This window comes from Corythoichthys intestinalis, chromosome 15 (assembly GCF_030265065.1).
Source record: "Corythoichthys intestinalis isolate RoL2023-P3 chromosome 15, ASM3026506v1, whole genome shotgun sequence".
NCBI lineage: Eukaryota > Metazoa > Chordata > Actinopteri > Syngnathiformes > Syngnathidae > Corythoichthys > Corythoichthys intestinalis.
The window spans coordinates 31861638-31881123 of record NC_080409.1 but is presented as its reverse complement, the minus strand read 5'-3'; the positions used below and the strand labels follow the sequence as shown (position 1 = coordinate 31881123).

Genomic DNA, 19486 nt, shown 5'->3' with positions numbered 1-19486 from the left:
AAAAAAATGAGTATAAAACTTTTTCCAATTAAATGAAAAGTTTAAAACTTTTTGCTTTTCAAAAAAAGTGACACTTCAATAAAAAATATATTTCAAATAAAAAATATTTTTTTAAAAAACTACATTTTTGCAAATGATTTTTTTCTTTGATTAAAAATAGTTTTTTTGATAGAAGCAACTTTTATTGGGATTGAATGATTTAGACACACATGTCCTACCAATAATATGGTTCAAACACAAAAAAGATTGCTTCAATCAAAGAAAAGTTTCAATGAAAAATGAAGTGTTCAAATACGAATGAGTCTCAAATATTTTTTCATACTCAAACCTTTTTTTCTACGATTGAATTTAAATTTTTGATTGAAGTGATTTTTCTTTTGAAAATATATATTTTTTGTTTGAAGCAACTTATTTTTTGATTGAATAATAAAGACATGAATGTCCTAGCCAAATTGTGGTCCAAACGCAAAATTATATTACTTCAATCAAAAAAGTTGTTTCAGTCAAAAAAAAAAAAAAAAAAAAATTCAAATAAATAGTTTTCAAATACTGTACATTTTTTGAGTTTCAAATTTATTTTTGCATTCAAACACATTTTTTTTTTTTATTGAAGTGACTTTTTCGATTGAAAATATATATTTTGATTGAAGCAACTTTTTATTTGATTGAAGCAACTTTTTTTTTAAATTAAATAATAAAGACACAAATCTACCTCCATAAGTATACTTTCAAATTTTCCTTTTATTTTAAATCCAGGGAACCTAAAGTTGTCATGGAGCTCGTCATTGAAAGCGTGGACCCTTCTCCTAGCATTATTAGACTGAGGGTACCGAGAAGGCGGCCCCCCTTTGCCGGTGGAGGATCGGCGCCTCTTTCTCTCTCTCTCTCTGTTCCCCACCTTTCTCTCCCTACACCTTTGTGTTGTGCGATCGACTCTTGCCGTCTGTTTCTCACACCAACCCACCCGCCCCTCGCACACGCTGTACACACAGACCCTCCACATCCCCCTCCTCCTGCGTTTAGCATCTGAAAGGAGCTGAGTGAGAATCGATGGCGCAGAGGCCCGCTTGACAGGACAATAAAGCACAAAGAAGGGGTGAGTCTTCTCCTTTTCCCTTTTTCCCCTCCCTATCTTCACTCGCTTTTCTCCATTTAAAGACGACCAGCGTGCGTGAGCGTGCGTGTCTCGCTGCTCCACGGGGGCCGCGACGCTTCCACGCGACGCATCTTTTGTCAGCATCACCCCCTTCTCTCGCATCACAACACAATCAGCCACCCACCACCCCTAAAAATAACACCATCACTCGACAACGTTTCACCTGTAAACATCAGCATCATTATCTTTAAATGAGGGGTGTTAGAGAAAAAAGGGGGGCGTGATGTCCTAATGCGGTTGTCGGTGGGGTAAACAATCCCCCCGCCCCCAACATTTTTTTAAATGGGGCGCTCCACTCAACTATGTTCTATATCCAGAGCCTCCGCAGCAGACATGCTCCAGCGGGCGCCGTCACCCCGCAGCTATCACCTCCTCCCTGGCCAGGAGTGCCCCTCATCCTCCGGCTCCCCCTTCTCCAGCTTTGCCAGACACCGACACCTTCAGACAACCGAGCCTGGCCAGATCTCCCCATGAGGCGGCCACCAGCACTCACACCGACCGCTCTGTATGGAGCCTCTTGTCACTGAAGTAGGTATATTCATCCAAAGAGGTGATGCTATAGCCAGTGGCGTTGCTAGGGTCTCTTGGGACTCCAAGCAAGAAATCCCACTCGTGCACATCACAAAAAATGTTCGCAAAACTTTTTTGCACACATAAATGCACAATAAATAATAATGTATAAGGCCACATCAAAAGATACTGTTAGAAGACAATATATGCAGTAGAAAACATTAAAATTAAAATAGAAAAACCTCAGTACAGTATACTAGTATAAATAAATAACGTAAAATAAAATAGATTTACACTCTAAAAATTACACTCACCCACTAAAATAGACAGCTATCGTCAAAAGTTGACACTTAGGACATTTAGCCCTTTATAGAGCAAGTGAGTATTTTTTGTGATTTTATTATTATTATTATTTTACATTTTAGACATGAAAGACTTTATGGGGCAATCGATTTTTTGATCATCTAAAAATATATATGGCGGAAATCACTCAAGTGACTTGAAGTTCCGCTCTGAGACCCCCAATTTGGCCAACTTTCAAAATTGTCTGATATGTATGTGTGATACATCATTGGAAAGCTTAAAATCTAAATTTTCTGGGGGAAGAAAATTTTTGAACAGGAGGGCATTTCTAAAAAAAAAAAAAAAATTAACAGCAAAAACCTATCTGGAGGTGAGAGCACGCGAGAGCAGAATTAAAGACAGTTGTGGTCAGAAGTTTACATACACTTGTGAAGAACATAATGTCATGGCTCTCTTGAGTTTCCAGTTATTTCTACAACTCTGATTTTTCTCTGATAGAGTGATTGGAACAGATACTTCTTTGTCACAAAAAACATTCATGAAGTTTGGTTCTTTTATGACTTTATTATGGGTGAACAGAAAAAAGTGATCAAATCTGCTGGGTCAAAAATATACATACAGCAGCGCTAATATTTGGTAACATGTCCCTTGGCCATTTTCACTTCAATTAGGCGCTTTTGGTAGCCATCCACAAGCTTCTGGTTGAATCTTTGACCACTTCTCTTGACAGAATTGGTGCAGTTCAGTTAAATTTGATGGCTTCCTGACATGGACTTGTGTCTTCAGCATTGTCCACAAGTTCTCAATGGGGTTAAAGTCAGGACTTTGGGAAGGCCATTCGAAAACCTTAATTCTAGCCTGATTTAGCCATTCTATTACCACTTTTGATGTGTGTTTGGGGTCATTGTCCTGTTGGAACACCCAACTGCGCCCAAGACCCAATCTTCGGGCTGATGACGTTATCTTGAAGAATTTGAATGTAATCCTCCTTCTTCATTATCCCATTTACTCTATGTAAAGCACCAGTTCCATTGGCAGTAAAACAGCCCCACAGCATAATACTACCACTACCGTGCTTGACGGTAGGCATGGTGTACTTGGGGTTAAAGGCCTCACCTTTTCTCCTCCAAACATATTGCTGGGCATTGTGGCCAAACAGCTGGATTTTTGTTTCGTCTGACCACAGAACTTTCCTCCAGAAGGTCTTATCTTTGTCCATGTGATCAGCAGCAAACTTCAGTCGAGCCTTAAGGTGCCGCTTTTGGAGCAAGGGCTTCCTTCTTGCACGGCAGCCTCTCAGTCCACGGAGATGCAAAACACGCTTGACTGTGGACACTGACACTTGTGTTCCAGCAGCTTCTAATTCTTTGCAGATCTGCTTTTTGGTGATTCTCGGTTGAATCTTCACACCTCCTGACCAATTTTCTCTCAGCAGCAGGTGAAAGCTTGCGTTTTCTTCCTGATCGTGGCAGTGACAAAAAAGTGCCATGCACTTTATACTTACAAACAATTGTTTGCACTGTTGCTCTTGGGACCTGCAGCTGCTTTGAAATGGCTCCAAGTGACTTTCCTGACTTGTTCAAGTCAATGATTCGCTTTTTCAGATCCATGTATGTATATTTTTGACCCAGCAGATTTGATCACTTTTTCTGTTAACCCATAATAAAGTCATAAAAGAACCAAACTTCATGAATGCTTTTTGTGACAAAGAAGTATCTGTTCCAATCACTCCATCGGAGAAAAATCAGAGTTGTAGAAATAACTGGAAACTCAAGAGAGCCATGACATTATGTTCTTCACAAGTGTATGTAAACTTTTGACCACAACTGTATTATTGTGTACTTACCTTGTTCTAATCCAAAAACTCCATGTAGCATGTATCACTGAGTGTCAAGACACAGCTGTGAATGGCCACAGCTGCATTTTTGGGGGATTTTATGGGTGAAACATGGTAACATAACAAGGGTCGTGATGCAGAAATCGCAGACATCAAAGAGTGATTGAGATGTTCGTTGTCATATATTTACCCTTTTAAATGTTGTTTTTCAATTTTTCTTTGGATTGATTATTCATCATCTAACATAGAGAAAATGCGATAGTAACAAAAAAAATTTCAATTAAGCGATAGTTATGAGGTAGATATCCGTGAATTTTTTACAGACACCATTTTTTCGTTGTGACGTAATTTGTTTAAAAGTTTAAAATATTTGAGTGAATAACTTTTTAAAGTCATTTTTTTTTTACGAAAAATGAGACAATGATTCTAAGCTAAAACGACAGTTTGAATAATAAATATAATCAATTACCTTCGTTTTATGGCTGGGGTGAAAAAAAAGCTGTTGCGCGGCGTCTGTAAACAGGGGTTTCCAGGGTAAAATGGACAAATTAAAAATGGTTCGGGGGCTTAATGCGCCATGAATCTGCTATTGCAGCATATAGACATATTGTTCTATCAAACACAACAGTTGTTTTGGCTTAAAATACAGCAGTTTCTTTTAAAGAGGAGTGCAAGAGCAGAAACCGCTTTTTCAGTCTTGTCTGTGTTTTCCGCCAAATACAGTGAGGAGCAGATGAATTTGCGCCTCTTGTGATTTTCCAAGTTCACCCACTCACTAACTAAATAGATAGAGGTCTGAAATTCCTATCATAGATGCATTTCCACTCATCGAGACATAAGTTAAAGAAAAAAACCCCCCCCAGAAATCACATTGTATGATTAAAAAAAAAAAATGTAATTTAGAGGGGTTCATAAGTTTTTGTACTCCTGACAATCAGCAATAATTATGAGACCCAAAGAGTTGTCAATCTACCTTAAAATGAGTCCATCTTTACCCTATGAGTAAATACCCACCCACCACCCGTTTGAGCTCATTATTGTTACCTGTGCACCCCACGGTCAGTCATATCCAACTGCTACCATGGGCAAGACCAGAAGGCTTTCAAAAGACACCAGAGAAAAAAATTGTTGACCTCCACAAAGCTGGAAAAGGGTATAGGACAATTGGAAAGCAGTTTGGGAAGAATAAATCATCAGTTGCAGCAATTGTTAGAAAATGGAAAAGGCTAAACATGACTGATAATCTACCTCGGACTGGGGCTCCATGTAAAATCTCTCCTTGTGGGGCATCACTCATGATGAGAAAAATGAGGGCTCAGCCTAGAACTACACCACAGAAGCTGGTCAATGACCTGAAGAGAGCTGGATGCACAGCTTCAAAGGCTACTGTCAGTAGAACACTACAGTGCAATGGTTTAAAATCATTTATCGCTTAGAAGATTCCCCTGTTGAAGCCAGTACATGTGAACGCCCGCTTACCAGGGACCATCTGAATGATGCAGAGTGGTCATGGGAGAAAGTCATGTGGTCAGAAGAGACCAAAAGTAAAACTTTTTTGGTGCAAACTTTACTCGTCGTGTATGGAGGAAAAAGAAGAATGAGTAAAATCCCAAGAACACCATCCCCACTGTGAAGTATGGGGGTGGAAACCTCATGCCTTGGGCTGCTTTTCGGCAAAGGGGAAAGGACGACTGTTCTGTATAAAGCAGAGGATAAATGGTGAAATGTATCGTCAGATTTTGAGCCATTTATCCCTCAGTCAGAGAGTTGAAGATGAGTCGCGGCTGGATTATCCAATTTGACAATAATCCGAAGCACACAGCAAAGCTGACCAAGGAGTGGATGCGTAAAAAGCATATCAAGGTTCTGGAGTGGCCCAGCCAGTCTCCAGACCTCAATCCAATAGAAACATCTATGGATGGAGCAGTTTCTCAATGACAGCCCCGAAACCTAGAGAAGATTTGTGTGGAGGAATGGGCCAAAATCCCTGTTTCAATATGTGAAAAACTGGGGAAGAACTACAAAAAGCTTCTGACTTCTGTAATTGCAAAGAAATGCTTCTGCACTAAATATTAGCACTGATTTCTCAGGGGTAAAAATACTTATGAGCCCCAGTAAATTACAAATAAATTATTGAAAAATCATACAATGTGAGTTCCGGTATATTTATTTTAGATTATGTCTCTATAAGCGGAAATGCATCTATGATTGAAATTTCAGACCTCTACCTATTTTCTAAGTGGGTAAACTTTCAAAATCACAAGGGGTGCAAATACTTCTGCTCCTCAATGCATATATAATAATAAGTGCTAGTATTTTAATGGTTAATCGCCATTATTATTATTATTATTATTAAAAGTATAAATAAATACAGTGTTAGTAAAATTAAAATGAATAAAAACAAATACTCTGGTCTGGCTTCCCAAAACTCAACTTCTGTTAAATTTCATGAATTGATTGGTTGCCATTGACAACGATAGACGACCAATTCCTTTGAACTCATAGCAGGAGTGGCTGTGAATGCTCATCTTTCAGCGCCATTGACGGTGCTTGACACCCAATTCATTTTGTCTGAGAAGGGCGAATGAATAAACAGTCAAATGAGTACGCTGTAAGGGTAAAAATTAAATAAATCACAATCAGTGCATGAAAGGGTTAATACTTAATGGCAAGCTAAAAATTTAGACAGTTAAAAAAATAATTTAAACTCCCTGGCGTCCACATATTGTAGCTGCACATCCATTTTGGGTCATGTAGGCCACAATATTTACATTATATATGGGATATTTCTATCAATAATCGTTACTGCATTTTTGTATCATCTATACGTATTTCTGATGGATACATGATTAAGTGTTTAGTTTTAAAAATATTTTAAAACTAAGGAAAGTTTTTTTTTTTCCATTTTTAATTATGAATTTTAAGTTTAAAAAGCATAGTAAAGTATTTATATTAAAAGAATTATAAAATATTTTGTAAAAATCCATTGTTAAAGTAGGCCCATTTTAATTTTAGTCATATTAAGTCTGAATATTGAATTGTCCTTCAAAATAAAATGAATCAACATAAAATTCAATTACGTATTTCATAAAATATAAAAACTCATTTTCACTGAACTGCTGTGTATTTATAATTATGTGACATCTTCCTCACACAGTGGACATGGAGGATGAAGACGGGACTTGTCTTCTTGATGTTTTATGGTGAGTTTGTGTCCCTCAATTAAATAGCAAACGCCAGGAATGAGGGGAGGGCAGAGTGCCTTGTCATTTAGGACAATAAACGTAATGAGTTTAAATTTTACAAGAAAAAAAATTCATTTCAGCGTACTGTTATGTTTTTTTATTGTAATCAAATGATGTCTTTTAAAATTCTAAATTTTAAAATCTGTTGTAAAATTGGTATTTATAGAATGAATTAGAGATGTCCGATCACGTCATTTTCAAAAGTATCGGAATCGGCAAAAAAAATATCGGACTCTTTTTAATATATATATATTTTTTAATTAAATCGTTTTCTAATTGCATTTAATGTTACAAACATAACATGTTACACTCATCCAGAGTCTTTAGTTTAGGCTTAAGGTAGGGTTATCAAATGTATCCCGATAACGGCGGTAATGAATTTAAAAAAAAAATGTATCACGTTAAAATATTTAACGCAATTAATGCATGCGCTGCACAATCCACTCGCACATTCAGTCGCGCTCAATCTATAGTGGCACCGTTTTACCTATATAGAGAGCTAAAAGGCAGCGTAAAATGAGTAGAGTGAATTTTAGCAGCCTTTGGAGCATTTTTTTAATTGGCAAAAGCCTTGAAATCCCTCTCCCTACGATTAGAAAAATCATGGGAAGCAATGTGGGGAAGCAAGGTAGCAATTGATCTTTGTCTTAACACCTTATGTTATTTCCCAACGCAGAGAAGATATATCACTTGGTAGCACTACACACAGTCATGGTTCCACCCATCATGCATTTGGGTATGGTTACAGTATCATTTACTGAAAGCTCAACAAATACACTAGATGGCAATATTTAGTCACAATATACAAAGTCACAAGTCTGTCTATCCGTGGATCCCTCTCACAGAAAGAATGTTAATAATGTAAATGCCATCTTGAGGATTTATTGTCATAATAAACAAATACAGTACTTTGTACTGTATGTTGAATGTATATATTCGAGTTTTATTCATTTTTTTCTTAATGCATTGCCAAAATGTATATGATCGGGAAAAATTATCGGGAATGATTGGAATTGAATTGGGAGGAAAAAAAGCAGTCAGATCGGGAAATATCGGGATCGGCAGATACTCAAACTAAAACGATCGGGATCAGATCGGGAGCAAAAAAACATGATCGGAACAACCCTAGAATGAATCACGGTAATCAAAGTATTGGGGAAAAATTCTTTGTTTAAAAAAAGGCCTTGAGATAAGAGCTTTTGCTGTACGATCATATTGAAAAACACTCTTATCTAATCCTTTTTCCCATCATAATAAATGCTTGAGAAAATATTCCTAAATCAGGTGACCTCAAGGCATACATATTCTAAGGTGTAATTTTCTCCTTTGCATTTTTTAGTGACCCCCAAGCACTGAACGACTTCCTTCATGGAACCACTGAGGTGACAAAAAAAAAAAAAAAAGTCTTCTATTAGTTTACTGCCTCCTTTTTTGCCTTAAAATGTTCCTCCTTACTCGCCTCCAGCTGCAGACTGAAGACCTGCTCATCAGCACCTCCTCTGGGGCGGCATCTCTCTTTGCAGACACCCCAGTGAGTGATCAGAAATTTGATGGTTAAAATTGGTGATAGAAATTCCAAACTCAGAAATATGTCTATCCGAGGGAATTTGGGTTAAGGTGCTCACTAATGACCTCAGTAGTGAACGTGAAGACTTCCTGTGTCTCTACGTGACTTCCAGAGTCCCGGCTCGCTGCTGGGGGATGGCGGAGGCTCCCCGAGTACACCCCCACCCGGCTGTGTGGATCTCTCCTTCCTGGAGGAGGCCCTCCTCTCGTCACCTGAGGGTGCGGATGACCCTGGGCAAGCGGAGGTGCCGCAGGGGCAGTCCCCGGTTGAGCCCGAATGTCAGCCGAAGGAGGAGGTGAGATTCAACATCTATACGATACCATAAGTGAATTAAGCAGTGAAACCAGTTGTTGGAAAATGCAATAAGGCAATAAGGGAATGCTGGTGTTGGTTCCCTAGGTGGAAGAGAAGGAGGAAGAGGAAGTGACCTGCTGCGACATCCTGCAGCAAAGCCTGAAGGAGGCAGACATTACAGAGCAGACCGTTGCCCAAACAGGGGAGACGGTATACCTTCCTGTGCCGCCGCCGCCCCCGCTGCCGTTTATAGCCAAGGCTGTCGCCCAGGCATTACCCAGGGACACTCAGTCGGCCGTGGAGCCCCCGCAGCCTTCCCTGTTGGCCGTAGGGCCAGGGTGCCCCTCTCTAAAACCTGCCCCTCCTCCTCAGCTGATGGGGCTCCTGCCCGGGAACGTTTTTCCAGCCCATTCACCAGAGAGTTCTTTGGTCCAAGGCTCCAGTATGATCATTCATAAAGCCATGACCGCCCGGCCCCTCATCACCCCGGCCCCAGGTATCGTCCTACAGCGGGCCCCTCTCCCAATCCAGCCAAAGCTATCCATTAGCATTCAACCGAGACTGGTCCAAATCAGCCCCAAGCCGCTGGGCCACAAACCTACAACGGGTCTCGCGCTAGTTCCCGGGACTGCCTCGCCAAATATTCTTCTTTCCCAGAAGACTTCCACCCCGGCCCCCGAGCAGCTCCCCAAACCTGTCAGCCTGCAGCTTCTCAACCAGAGTGGCTCCTTCATGCTCCAGCCTCAAGGACTCTTTCAAGGCCAAAACCAGTTCCTTCTCCCAGGCCAGACCCAGGTTACCATCACCCGACCTGCAGCCGGAGCTCTGCTGACCACTGCCCCGCCGGGCCATCAAGGGACACCCTTCAGTGGGCAGATTGTAGACAGCTCGCAGATCCTAGCTGTACCACAGAGACAGCTGAACTTTAGCCCCGTGTTCACAACCACAGGACAACTTGCTCTCGGCCAGGCTGCAATCTTTTCACCTACTGTCTTCCAGATGCCGGCACAGCTCGCCGGGAGTTACGCCGATAGCGGACGGGGGCAGAGGGCCTTGCTGCACGGACCGGCTTTGGCAAACCAAATCACCTTGATCAATGGCTCTGGGATGCTCCCCTCAGACCTACCCTCCATATCCATCGTCAATGCCTCCTCGGTGGTGCAGCGCCTACCTTTCACGGCTCAGCCCCCACAGGCGGGTGTGGCCGACGCCAAGCTCGGACTCCAGACGGCCTCAGTGGTTCTTCTACAAGAAAGAGATGTCCCTGAAGAGAAGAGGAGCTTCGACAAAAGTTTCCTTCGAGAGGTGACCCACGAATAGGAGATTTAAATATTAATCTAATAACGTAATTTCAGGGGAATATATTTGTTTTTTTTTTTTTACTTGTATCAATGAGAATTAGTTCATAATACAATTTTAATTTCCCGCCCGTGCAGCATTTGGGTCAGGCTATTCAACAGCAGGTGTCAGTGCAGCCCGTTGCCCCTTCACCACCCGTGGCAACTGTTCTGCAACCCACAAGGGACCCAGCGCCGGCCCCCGACGCAGCCCAAGCAGTCGAGGACATATCCGAGTCCCTGAGCCAGAATCACGACTTTATGCAACAAATGCAACAGGTTCACTTTCAATGTGTAATTACAAAGTGGATTCTAAAAAAAGTTGGGGCACTCCAGAAACTAAGTGCCAAATTTCAATATTTTATTCAGAATAGAAGATGGCTGACAGGTCAAAAGTTTAAAAGCTGCTTGTTATACAATGTGGCAAATAAGTATTTAGTCAACCACTAATTGTGCAAGTTCTCCCACTTGAAAGTATTAGAGAGGCCTGTTATTGTCAACATAGGTAAACCTCAAACATGAGAGACAATGTGGAAATTTTTTAAATAGAAAATCACATTGTTTGATTTTTAAAGAATGTATTTACAAATCGTGGTGGAAAATAAGTATTTGGTCAAAAACAAAAGTTCATCTCAATACTTTGTTATGTACCCTTTGTTGGCAATAACGGTGGCCAAACGTTTTCTTTAACTCTTCGCAAGCTTTTCACACACTGTTGCTGGTATTTTGGCCCATTCCTCCACACAGATCTCCTCTAGAGCAGTGGTGTTTTGGGGCTGTCGTAGGGCAACATGGACTTTCAATTCCCTCCATAGGTTTTCTATGGGGTTGAGATCTGGAAACTGGCTAGGCCACTCCAGGACCTTGAAATGCTTCTTACGAAGCCACTCCTTTGTTGCCCTGGCTGTGTGTTTGGGATCATTGTCATGCTGAAAGACCCAGCCACGTCTCATCTTCAATGCCCTTGCTGATGGAAGGAGATTTTCACTCAAAATCTCTCGATACAAGGCTGCATTCATTCTTTCTTTACACAGATCAGTCGTCCTGGTCCCTTTGCAGAAAAACAGCCCCAAAGCATGATGTTTCCACCCCCATGCTTCACAATGGGTATGGTGTTCTTCGGATGCAATTCAATATTCTTTCTCCTCCAAACACGAGAACCTGTGTTTCTACCAAAAAGTTCTATTTTGATTTCATCTGACCATAACACATTCTTCCAGTCCTCTTCTGGATCATCCAAATGCTCTCTAGCAAACCGCAGACGGGCCTGGACGTGTACTGGCTTCAGCAGGGGGACACGTCTGGCAGTGCAGGATTTGAGTCCCTGGCGGTGCATTGTGTTACTGACAGAGGCCTTTGTTACTGTGGTCCCAGCTCATTCACCAGGTCCCCCCGTGTGGTTCTGGGATTTTTGCTCACCGTTCTTGTTATCATTTTGACGCCATGGGGTGAGATCTTGCATGGAGCCCCAGATTGAGGGAGATTATCAGTGGTCTTGGATGTCTTCCATTTTCTAATAATTGCTCCCACAGTTGATTTCTTTACACCAAGCCTTTTACTTAATTTGGAAATTCTTTAAAAATCAAACAATGTGATTTTCTGTTTTTTTTCCCCTCCACATTCTGTCTTTCATGTTTGAGGTTTACCCATGTTGACAATTACAGGCCTCTGTCATCTTTTCAAGTAGGAGAACTTGCACAATTGGTGGTTGACTAAACACTTATTTGCCCCACTGTGCGATTGACTTTTCTAGCCTATTATTGCTACCTGTTCAACTTTTGGGAGATTTGTTGACACAATGAAATTTCATGTCAACATATTTTTCCCCTTGAATTGATACATTTCCTCAGTTTAAACTTTTGACGGCCATCTATGTTGTATTCTAAATAAAATATTGACATTTTGCACTTCACAATCATTGCATTCAGTTCTTACTCAACTTTTTGCGAATCCAGTTTTGAAGTTGCAATTTCGTAATTTTAACAGTTTGACATTCGATGTTTGTTTGTACCCCAGCAAGCACGTGTCTCGCCCGTCACCTCAGACCTGTTAGTGACACCGGTGGATTCGCTAACCCCGCTGGTAGACAATGAGCAAGAGAGCCAGCCATTCAGTACTGCATCAGACCCACATGCCAATGCCTCGCCGTTCCCCTCCGAGACAGAGGACGCATCCCTGCTGGACTCATCCCCTTCGCTCAACGACTCCGCCCCATTCCCCGATGCAACCCCAATTCCCGGGTTAGAAGGCTCCTCTCCAGGACCGCAAGTCCAGTACCAGTTTCCCCAGCAGTTCCAGAGCTCAAAGGATTTGTTTGTTGACAGCGGAGGGATACTTGCCTCGCCGTCCCAATCTCTATCCTCTGAGCATAGTTCAGTCCCTGGCATCTCAGTGCCTCAACAGTGGCCTGACCTCTCAGCTGGTGGGGGGGTCGACACCCCCGTCCAAATGAACACACAAAACAGTGAGTTTTTCATCAGAATACACCCATTTTCTAATGTGCCTACCATAATTTTTGGACTATAAAGTGGACCTGACTATAAGCCACCACCCACAAAATTTGACACAAAAAAAGGCATTTGTTCATAGATAAGCCGCACTGGAGTATAAGCCGCAGCTGCCCTTACTGTATTTTGGGATATTTACACTATATTAACCGTTAACACTTCATTGGACAGCGGCATCGTAAGACTGTCATAAAACTAAATGAACCACCATGAAGCTTTGAACAAATGGTACCAAATTGAACTAATTGGTAACTGAAGCAAGTGAGTTTGTAACTCGGCTGCAGGAAATGGACAAGAGATTAACATTATCTGGATCAACAATTGTAATACTGTATTCCAGGAACAAGTTTATAGTGCCTGTGACACCATAAAAAAATCTTAAATAGCATTATTATGTAAATTGGAATAATATTTTAAGACGATTCGAACTTATACAACAATTTGGCAAAGTGCTGATGACGAGAAATGAGTTTTTCAATCTGCCGTTTAGCTACTCCTGTCATCATGGCGCTCTGGCGCCGCCATCTGGGTGATGACGTCGGCAGAGTAAGGATTTCAGCTGATTTACTAGTCAGCTCAATGGAGTAGGAGAAGATTCAGAACGAGGAAAATGCGACAGAGCAGCAAAATGTCATCATTGAGTTTATCTCTCTAATTTTCCAATTTTTTTTTTTTTACAAGATTTTCTTTTTATGTAAGAATTTTTCCCCAATGGCTAAATAAATTGTATGGTGATGACAAATAAGTCTTGTGCTAAATGGAATATGAAATATTAAAAATGCATTTATTCAGTAAGACAGGACTAAATTACTGCATAATGGTCAAACTGCCGACATCTTAAACCTAAAACGAAGTTAGTCCAGCTTTTGTCATTTCCCTGCCCCCGCTTCGGAGACGGAGGAAAGAGCGTAAAAAAAAACAGGAGGTGTGACAGCTAGGCGACATGCTAACCTGAACCGAGCGGCTCTTCTAAGTCTCTTCCTTGCCTTTCGGAAAAAAAAAAAAAAAAAAAAATCACAAAAATACCCCGACTCATGTCACACACGGCGGCAGGGGTGATTGTCTTCACCGATCGGCCAGCTCCCAGCGGCGAGCAAGTTTCGGCTCGTCGTTCTGCTGCGGCCCCGGCAGGCAGGTAGTGCTCATTGCTGTGGATGCAGAGGGGAATGAACACCGAAAATGGTGCATTCTTGGTGGACAAACCGGCCAACGTCGGACCGCGAGGCTGCCCGAGCCCAAGCAGAATATAGCGCTCTCTAGGTGGGCACGTGAAGAGGGCTGAGGGGGCTGAAAGTCTGGACAAAATCGAGAATGGGAGACGAGAGTGGGGATCTCCCCGGGCCCAACCAGAGAATAGCGCTCTATAGGCTGGCACGCCTTTATCGGCCAGCGACCATGGTGTGCGACAAGCCGCCGGTCGTCGGCTGAGTGGCCTTCTCGGTGGACAGGGAGCGAGCCACCTCCTTGTTAAAATGTTTGCCATGATCCCAGTATTTGACATAACGTATCGCACGTAGCTTGCCTACTTCGTCATCTGTCCAGTGTTCTCTAGGTTATCTGATTTGTTTTGCCCATTCTTCACGGTGAGCAGAATCTTTTGGAAATCCAAAAAGCCTCACAACACTCTACCTGGTGTAGCAACAAAATCGTGCAGCACATTAGGCTGGCTGGCATAACGCAAAAAATAAATTAATCCACAAAATCAACTGAATCTGCAGTCCTTCTGCATATTATAGTAATGGCTGTATTGTGAAAATGATTAGTGTGCTGACATCACATTCGCCTTCTTCCTCAATCCAGACTCTGGCCAGAAGTCACTCATTTTCATGACGCAGGATTAAAAAAATTGAATATATCAATCCTTTCCACACACATCCAAGCGGTTCATTTCATTCAGGAGCATAAAATAACGGGTGTAATATGAATTAAACATGCTTTTTTTGTGTCACAGGCACTTTAAAGCATTTAATGAATATGCACACAAATTCAAACAACAATGTCTCATATCAGCACCGACAACTGCCTTGGCCATCGAGAGCGATGTCCTGACTCCAGACATCCACTCGCCCTCCTCCATTAACCAGCAGTGGCCCCAGGGTGGGCCCGCAGCGCCAAAGGAGGGTGTCCCCACGCCAAGAAACCAGCAGGTGAGAAAAGGGAAACAATGACATTACATGGCTCCCTGAAAACAATCCTTTTTGTGTTGTGCAGCTAGCAGGAATGGAGCCGAAACCTTTGGAAACCCTAACACCAGCAACAAAACGCCACAGGTGGGATATTCTTAACAGACTGGCCTAAAAGACTTATCGTTTGTTTTTCCGATTGTCTTTCAGTTCAGGTCAGTGGTAGTCACTTTCTCAAATGGAAGTACACTGGCATTGCTCTGAAACATTATGAATAGGTCATCCCTGCCAATTTTGTTGTGTTTTAAGCTCCAAATATCTTGGTTGTTGCTCAGGTTCCAGCAGATGCTTTGCTCAGACCATCTGGCAGTCCAGAACCCGCACACCGGCCCGGCCTTCTGCAGTCTGACCGAGGCTGCATGCCGCCTGTTGCCGTACCATGCCTGCGCCGGACACACGCCCTCCCAAGAGGACTTAACTTTAGGTTGGCTGACATCGCTGCTGTATACGTTGACCCCAAGACTAATTCCCTCAATCGCAATTATGTAGAGTTTATCTTCCTTCATTTGAACGCCAATGTGTTGTGGTTTCTCCTGCAGTGGATCAAGAGTTTGACATCGTTTCGGGGTTCCTGCTGAAGCGCAGCAAGGACATGGTGAACAAATACAGGCAGCTACTAGTCAGGGAAACATGGGTAAAATAAAAGAAACATTATGACTTTTTGTTAACGTGTGCTCAGGTTACATAGAAATGTTTCCCACAGCAGGAGAGTCCATCCGCTGAGATGGTGATGCTGGAACGTCTCTTCCTGCAGGCAGAGCGCTTTTCTTTCGGAGAGGACAGACGGCGGGCACAAGGGGACCCAGGTTAGAAACACGAAAGCTGTGTCCCAATTCAGGGCCTGCTATCTTCTTGGCTGCGTCCTCCTGGGCAGAAGACCTTGCAGTTGGAGTTAATATGTTGTGTTTAGGCCTGCAGCTATTGATTATATTAGTAGTCGATTAATCAATGAACTAGTTAGTTCGAATAATCTGATGAACAAAAATTTAAAATACCTGAGCTGAGCCTCAAACGGTATAAAAAAAATGAATAAATGAGGATATATGTACAATAAAAAAACAATTGGCTAACTTACATAGCAAAAGTCCGCTAGTTTAAATGCAGACTTTTTTTTTTAACAATGCTCTTAATAGTTCACTTATTCCCACAAAAAACGGCTAAATATTCCTTTAAACTAAATTACAAATGCATTAAAAAAACATTAGCTCAAACAAAAACTTAGTCTTAACAGGGAGCAGCTAGATTCAGCCATGTGAAATGAGGCAGACTAGAGGGCACTGTATCCACCCAAATCAATAAAACTAAAGGCAAACACTTTCAAAACAAATCATTACAATGCCACTTTATTTAAACCAATACTCGAGGCAGCAAAATTTAATATATATATTTTTTTCTAATCGAATACTCGAGTTAAACGATTAATCGTTGCTGCACTAGTTAGATGTTCAAATGAATAAAAACCCTCTGGTAAAAACTTTTAAAATTTAAATACTTACGTACATTTGCAGGCCATGTCGTTCATAGATGCTGCCATTTAAGATGATTTTTTTTCCAGCAGTGGCACCAGCAAGCAGAGCACCCTGGGATAAACTTATCCACGAAAGATAGTAGTGTTGCGCCCTCCAAATCAGCTCAAAACAGTATGAATAGAATCTGAATGAATTGGGAGAGGTTTTAGAACAGTCTTGTGATGTAACTGGCCTTCAAATATACTCGAGTTTGCTGGCAATGAATTGGTGGGGGAAACAAACCGTTTCTGGTGCGACTGATTCAGGACAAGATGCTATGATAAGCATTGTGTTTTGATATAGAACCCCATTTGCCATTTCAGAGACTTTTCTGAAGTCCTTGACCTCATCGGCATCTGCATCGGAGCCTCGATCAGCAGCCCCAGCCTGGAGCAGAATGTCATATCGTCCACCTGGACTCAAGACATACCGCTCTAGTTCGCGGGGTGCTCTCAGGCTCACCATCAAGCAGGAATGTGGCTCCCGAATGGTGGTGCACAGTTCCTTTGGGGACCTCGCTCTGAAGCGGGACCGTGCGGGTCGGCTGTCCAATGGAGCGTCACGCCGTGAGGACAAGATCCCCGACGGAGCAGAACCCAAAAAGAAAAACCTTCCAGAAGCATCCCTGCGGGACGCCCCTAAGGTGAAATGCCTTAGGCTGGACGTTCCGCTGCCTCTCAGTCCGCCGCCTGGATCCCTGCAGGAAGACAGCGTGCTCAGTGAACACCTGCAGAGCGCCATCGACAGCATCTTGGAGCTGCAGCGCCTGCAGGGGGCGTCAGCAGAAAAACTTACAAGAACCCACGACCAGTCAGTCACCAGCGCCTTAGAGGGCCACTTGTGAGGCTAGACTTGGATGTAGGAATTTCCTATCTGAGCCAACCAAAAGCTTGACTCTTGTCTTTTGCTTACCTGGAATAAATTGAGGACACATCACAAAGAAAAAGCACTATAGATAGTTCCTTAGGTGTTAGATACTACATTTTGGTGTACCGCTTTGTGGTTCATACCAAGTCTATTTGAATAGGAATGCTATGGTGTCATAGTTTTTTTTTTTTTTTTAAGAATTCTTTTCCAGCAGTGCCAAGCTTCCAGGGTATTTATTTTGATAACACATGCCAATGTTTAAAGTCAAACTGACTCCAAAGAACTTGTTACCCTGCCCCCTCCCCCCACAAACACACCAGCAACTCCCCGGTCCTCGCTGAAAACTTGGGCCACCACTAGACGTAGCTCGTCGTAGTCCAAGCTGTGAAAAACAAAGTTCCCAGTCCTCTGTCCTGGAGAGAGAAGATTGTTGGATGTTTTTGTAAAGCAATAATGTTTCTGGAACCAAGGAGAAGGAAAGGCAAAAGGCTCTTGCTTGTTGCTGATTGTTTTGTTCTGCGCAGATGTGGCTGTGGAGACTTGGAATAATAGACTATGAGGAACCGTAGACCAAGTAACATGCATATCATTGTACATTTGGACCAAAAGGACTTGACACTTGTCTAAGAGTCCAAATAAAAGATTTGGGATTTGTGTATGGAACTTGGGGGGGAAAAAACAACAACCTCAGGACATTTGATCTGAATGACTTTGGGTTTACTTGTAAAACATTTGGGACCGAGATTAAGTCTCCAGGTCCAGGCGACCTAAAAGAGAACTCCAATGAAATATTTGAAACCCATATAGAACTTGCATGAGAAGTAGTGACATGGGAGATGAACCAGATCAGAAAGAGAACCTAGAGACTGACTAAAACCTTGAAAAAAGATTTACCAGACAGAACTTGAGATCTGTGCTGTATTTGGAGCTAAAACCCTTCAAGACTTCCCTGAGACTTTGACCAAATCAATGTTTTAGATTTGATCCGAATGACTATGGACTCAAGCCACCAAAAAGTATATTCAATTGCATAAATGTTGGAAGAGCCTTGGACCGCAACCAAATCTCTAGGAACATTATAATTCAGCATGTTCATAAGACTTAAGACTAGTTGACTTGCAAAAGAACGGAAAAACACTTGCACATAAACCTTCAACACTCCCCTGAAATGAGACATTTTGAGATCCAAGTCACTACAGGTCAACACTACAGCCCAAGACTTAGGCATTTGGCCTCATTTCATTCTAGTTTCACATCATTTAGTACCTTGTAGAAGACTTCAGCAATCAACCTTTGGGTTCTTAGGGACTCGTCTCTGTCTAAGATAAGAACTAAACCATTCAGACACCGAAGGACCTGGACCAAATGACTTGCTAGCAATTGGAATTGAACGGGACAACACATTTGCCCAAGACTGAGAGATTTGCTTTAGTTCCTTGAAACTTCTAATGAACTTCAACCAGGTAACTCCTGAGTAGCTACAGACTTGTCTCTGTGTGGGACTTGGACTGAAACAAAGGACTAAGACCAGGAAGTCCATACTTCTGTTGAGCCACCTGGAAGCTTACCATTAACATGACAATCTTTTATCCGTATGTGACATTTCTTCCAAATTTGTTGTTGGTCCCACAAAACAACTATAAAAACTGAGGGAACAATGACTGAAAAACATTTTCAAAAACACTTGAGACTTAACCTTTAGGATTCAGTGACTTCCCACATTACTTTTTGAATGGTCGCGGTAAGATTATGCAGTACTTTAGTGCGCAAAACACATTCCAGGTTTTCTACCGGAGTTTTTGCAAGAATGCAGTAAGAAAAAAATAGATGTCAGAGTGACTTTTCACTCCTTGCCAATGCCACTTTTGTAAAAAGAACATGGCGTTAGTCGAATGGAAGCCCCCTCTGGAACGAACCGCCTCGTGTGCCATTGTTGCAGTCGTCCAGAATGTCCGACAAAGACCGTTTAGAAACTATCTTTCGCAGTCCTCCTCAGAAATATTTCAAGGGACTGATTGTTCTCATGCCAAAATATAGAGGCCTTAACCCAGCGTAGCTTGGATTGTAAACGACGCTAAAAAATGATCGTCTGAAGCGATTCATACCATTTTTTTTTTTTTTACTGGTTTTACAGACTATTTATGAAAACTGTGATTTTGTATAAAAGAATAA

The 19486-nt window shown here is 42.0% G+C and overlaps 1 protein-coding gene across 3 annotated transcripts; it reads left to right on the top strand.

The window, feature by feature from the left end:
- The first annotated feature begins 979 nt into the window (after nt 1–979).
- Nucleotides 980–19476, top strand: si:ch211-168d23.3 (BRD4-interacting chromatin-remodeling complex-associated protein). 3 transcript variants are annotated; one of them, XM_057860097.1, is made up of 15 exons: nt 980–1096; nt 1474–1684; nt 6964–7009; nt 8391–8433; nt 8517–8582; nt 8731–8913; nt 9018–10217; nt 10349–10528; nt 12266–12713; nt 14767–14903; nt 14968–15026; nt 15215–15363; nt 15479–15573; nt 15646–15745; nt 16771–19476. In XM_057860097.1, coding segments are annotated over exons 2-15 (3228 nt in total). In that variant the 5' UTR covers nt 980–1096; nt 1474–1683; the 3' UTR covers nt 17292–19476. The 3 variants fall into 3 exon arrangements, with proteins under 3 accessions (XP_057716080.1, XP_057716077.1, XP_057716078.1); XM_057860094.1 differs by having other exon boundaries at nt 15643–15745; XM_057860095.1 differs by having other exon boundaries at nt 995–1684; nt 15643–15745.
- The last annotated feature ends 10 nt before the right edge of the window (nt 19477–19486 follow it).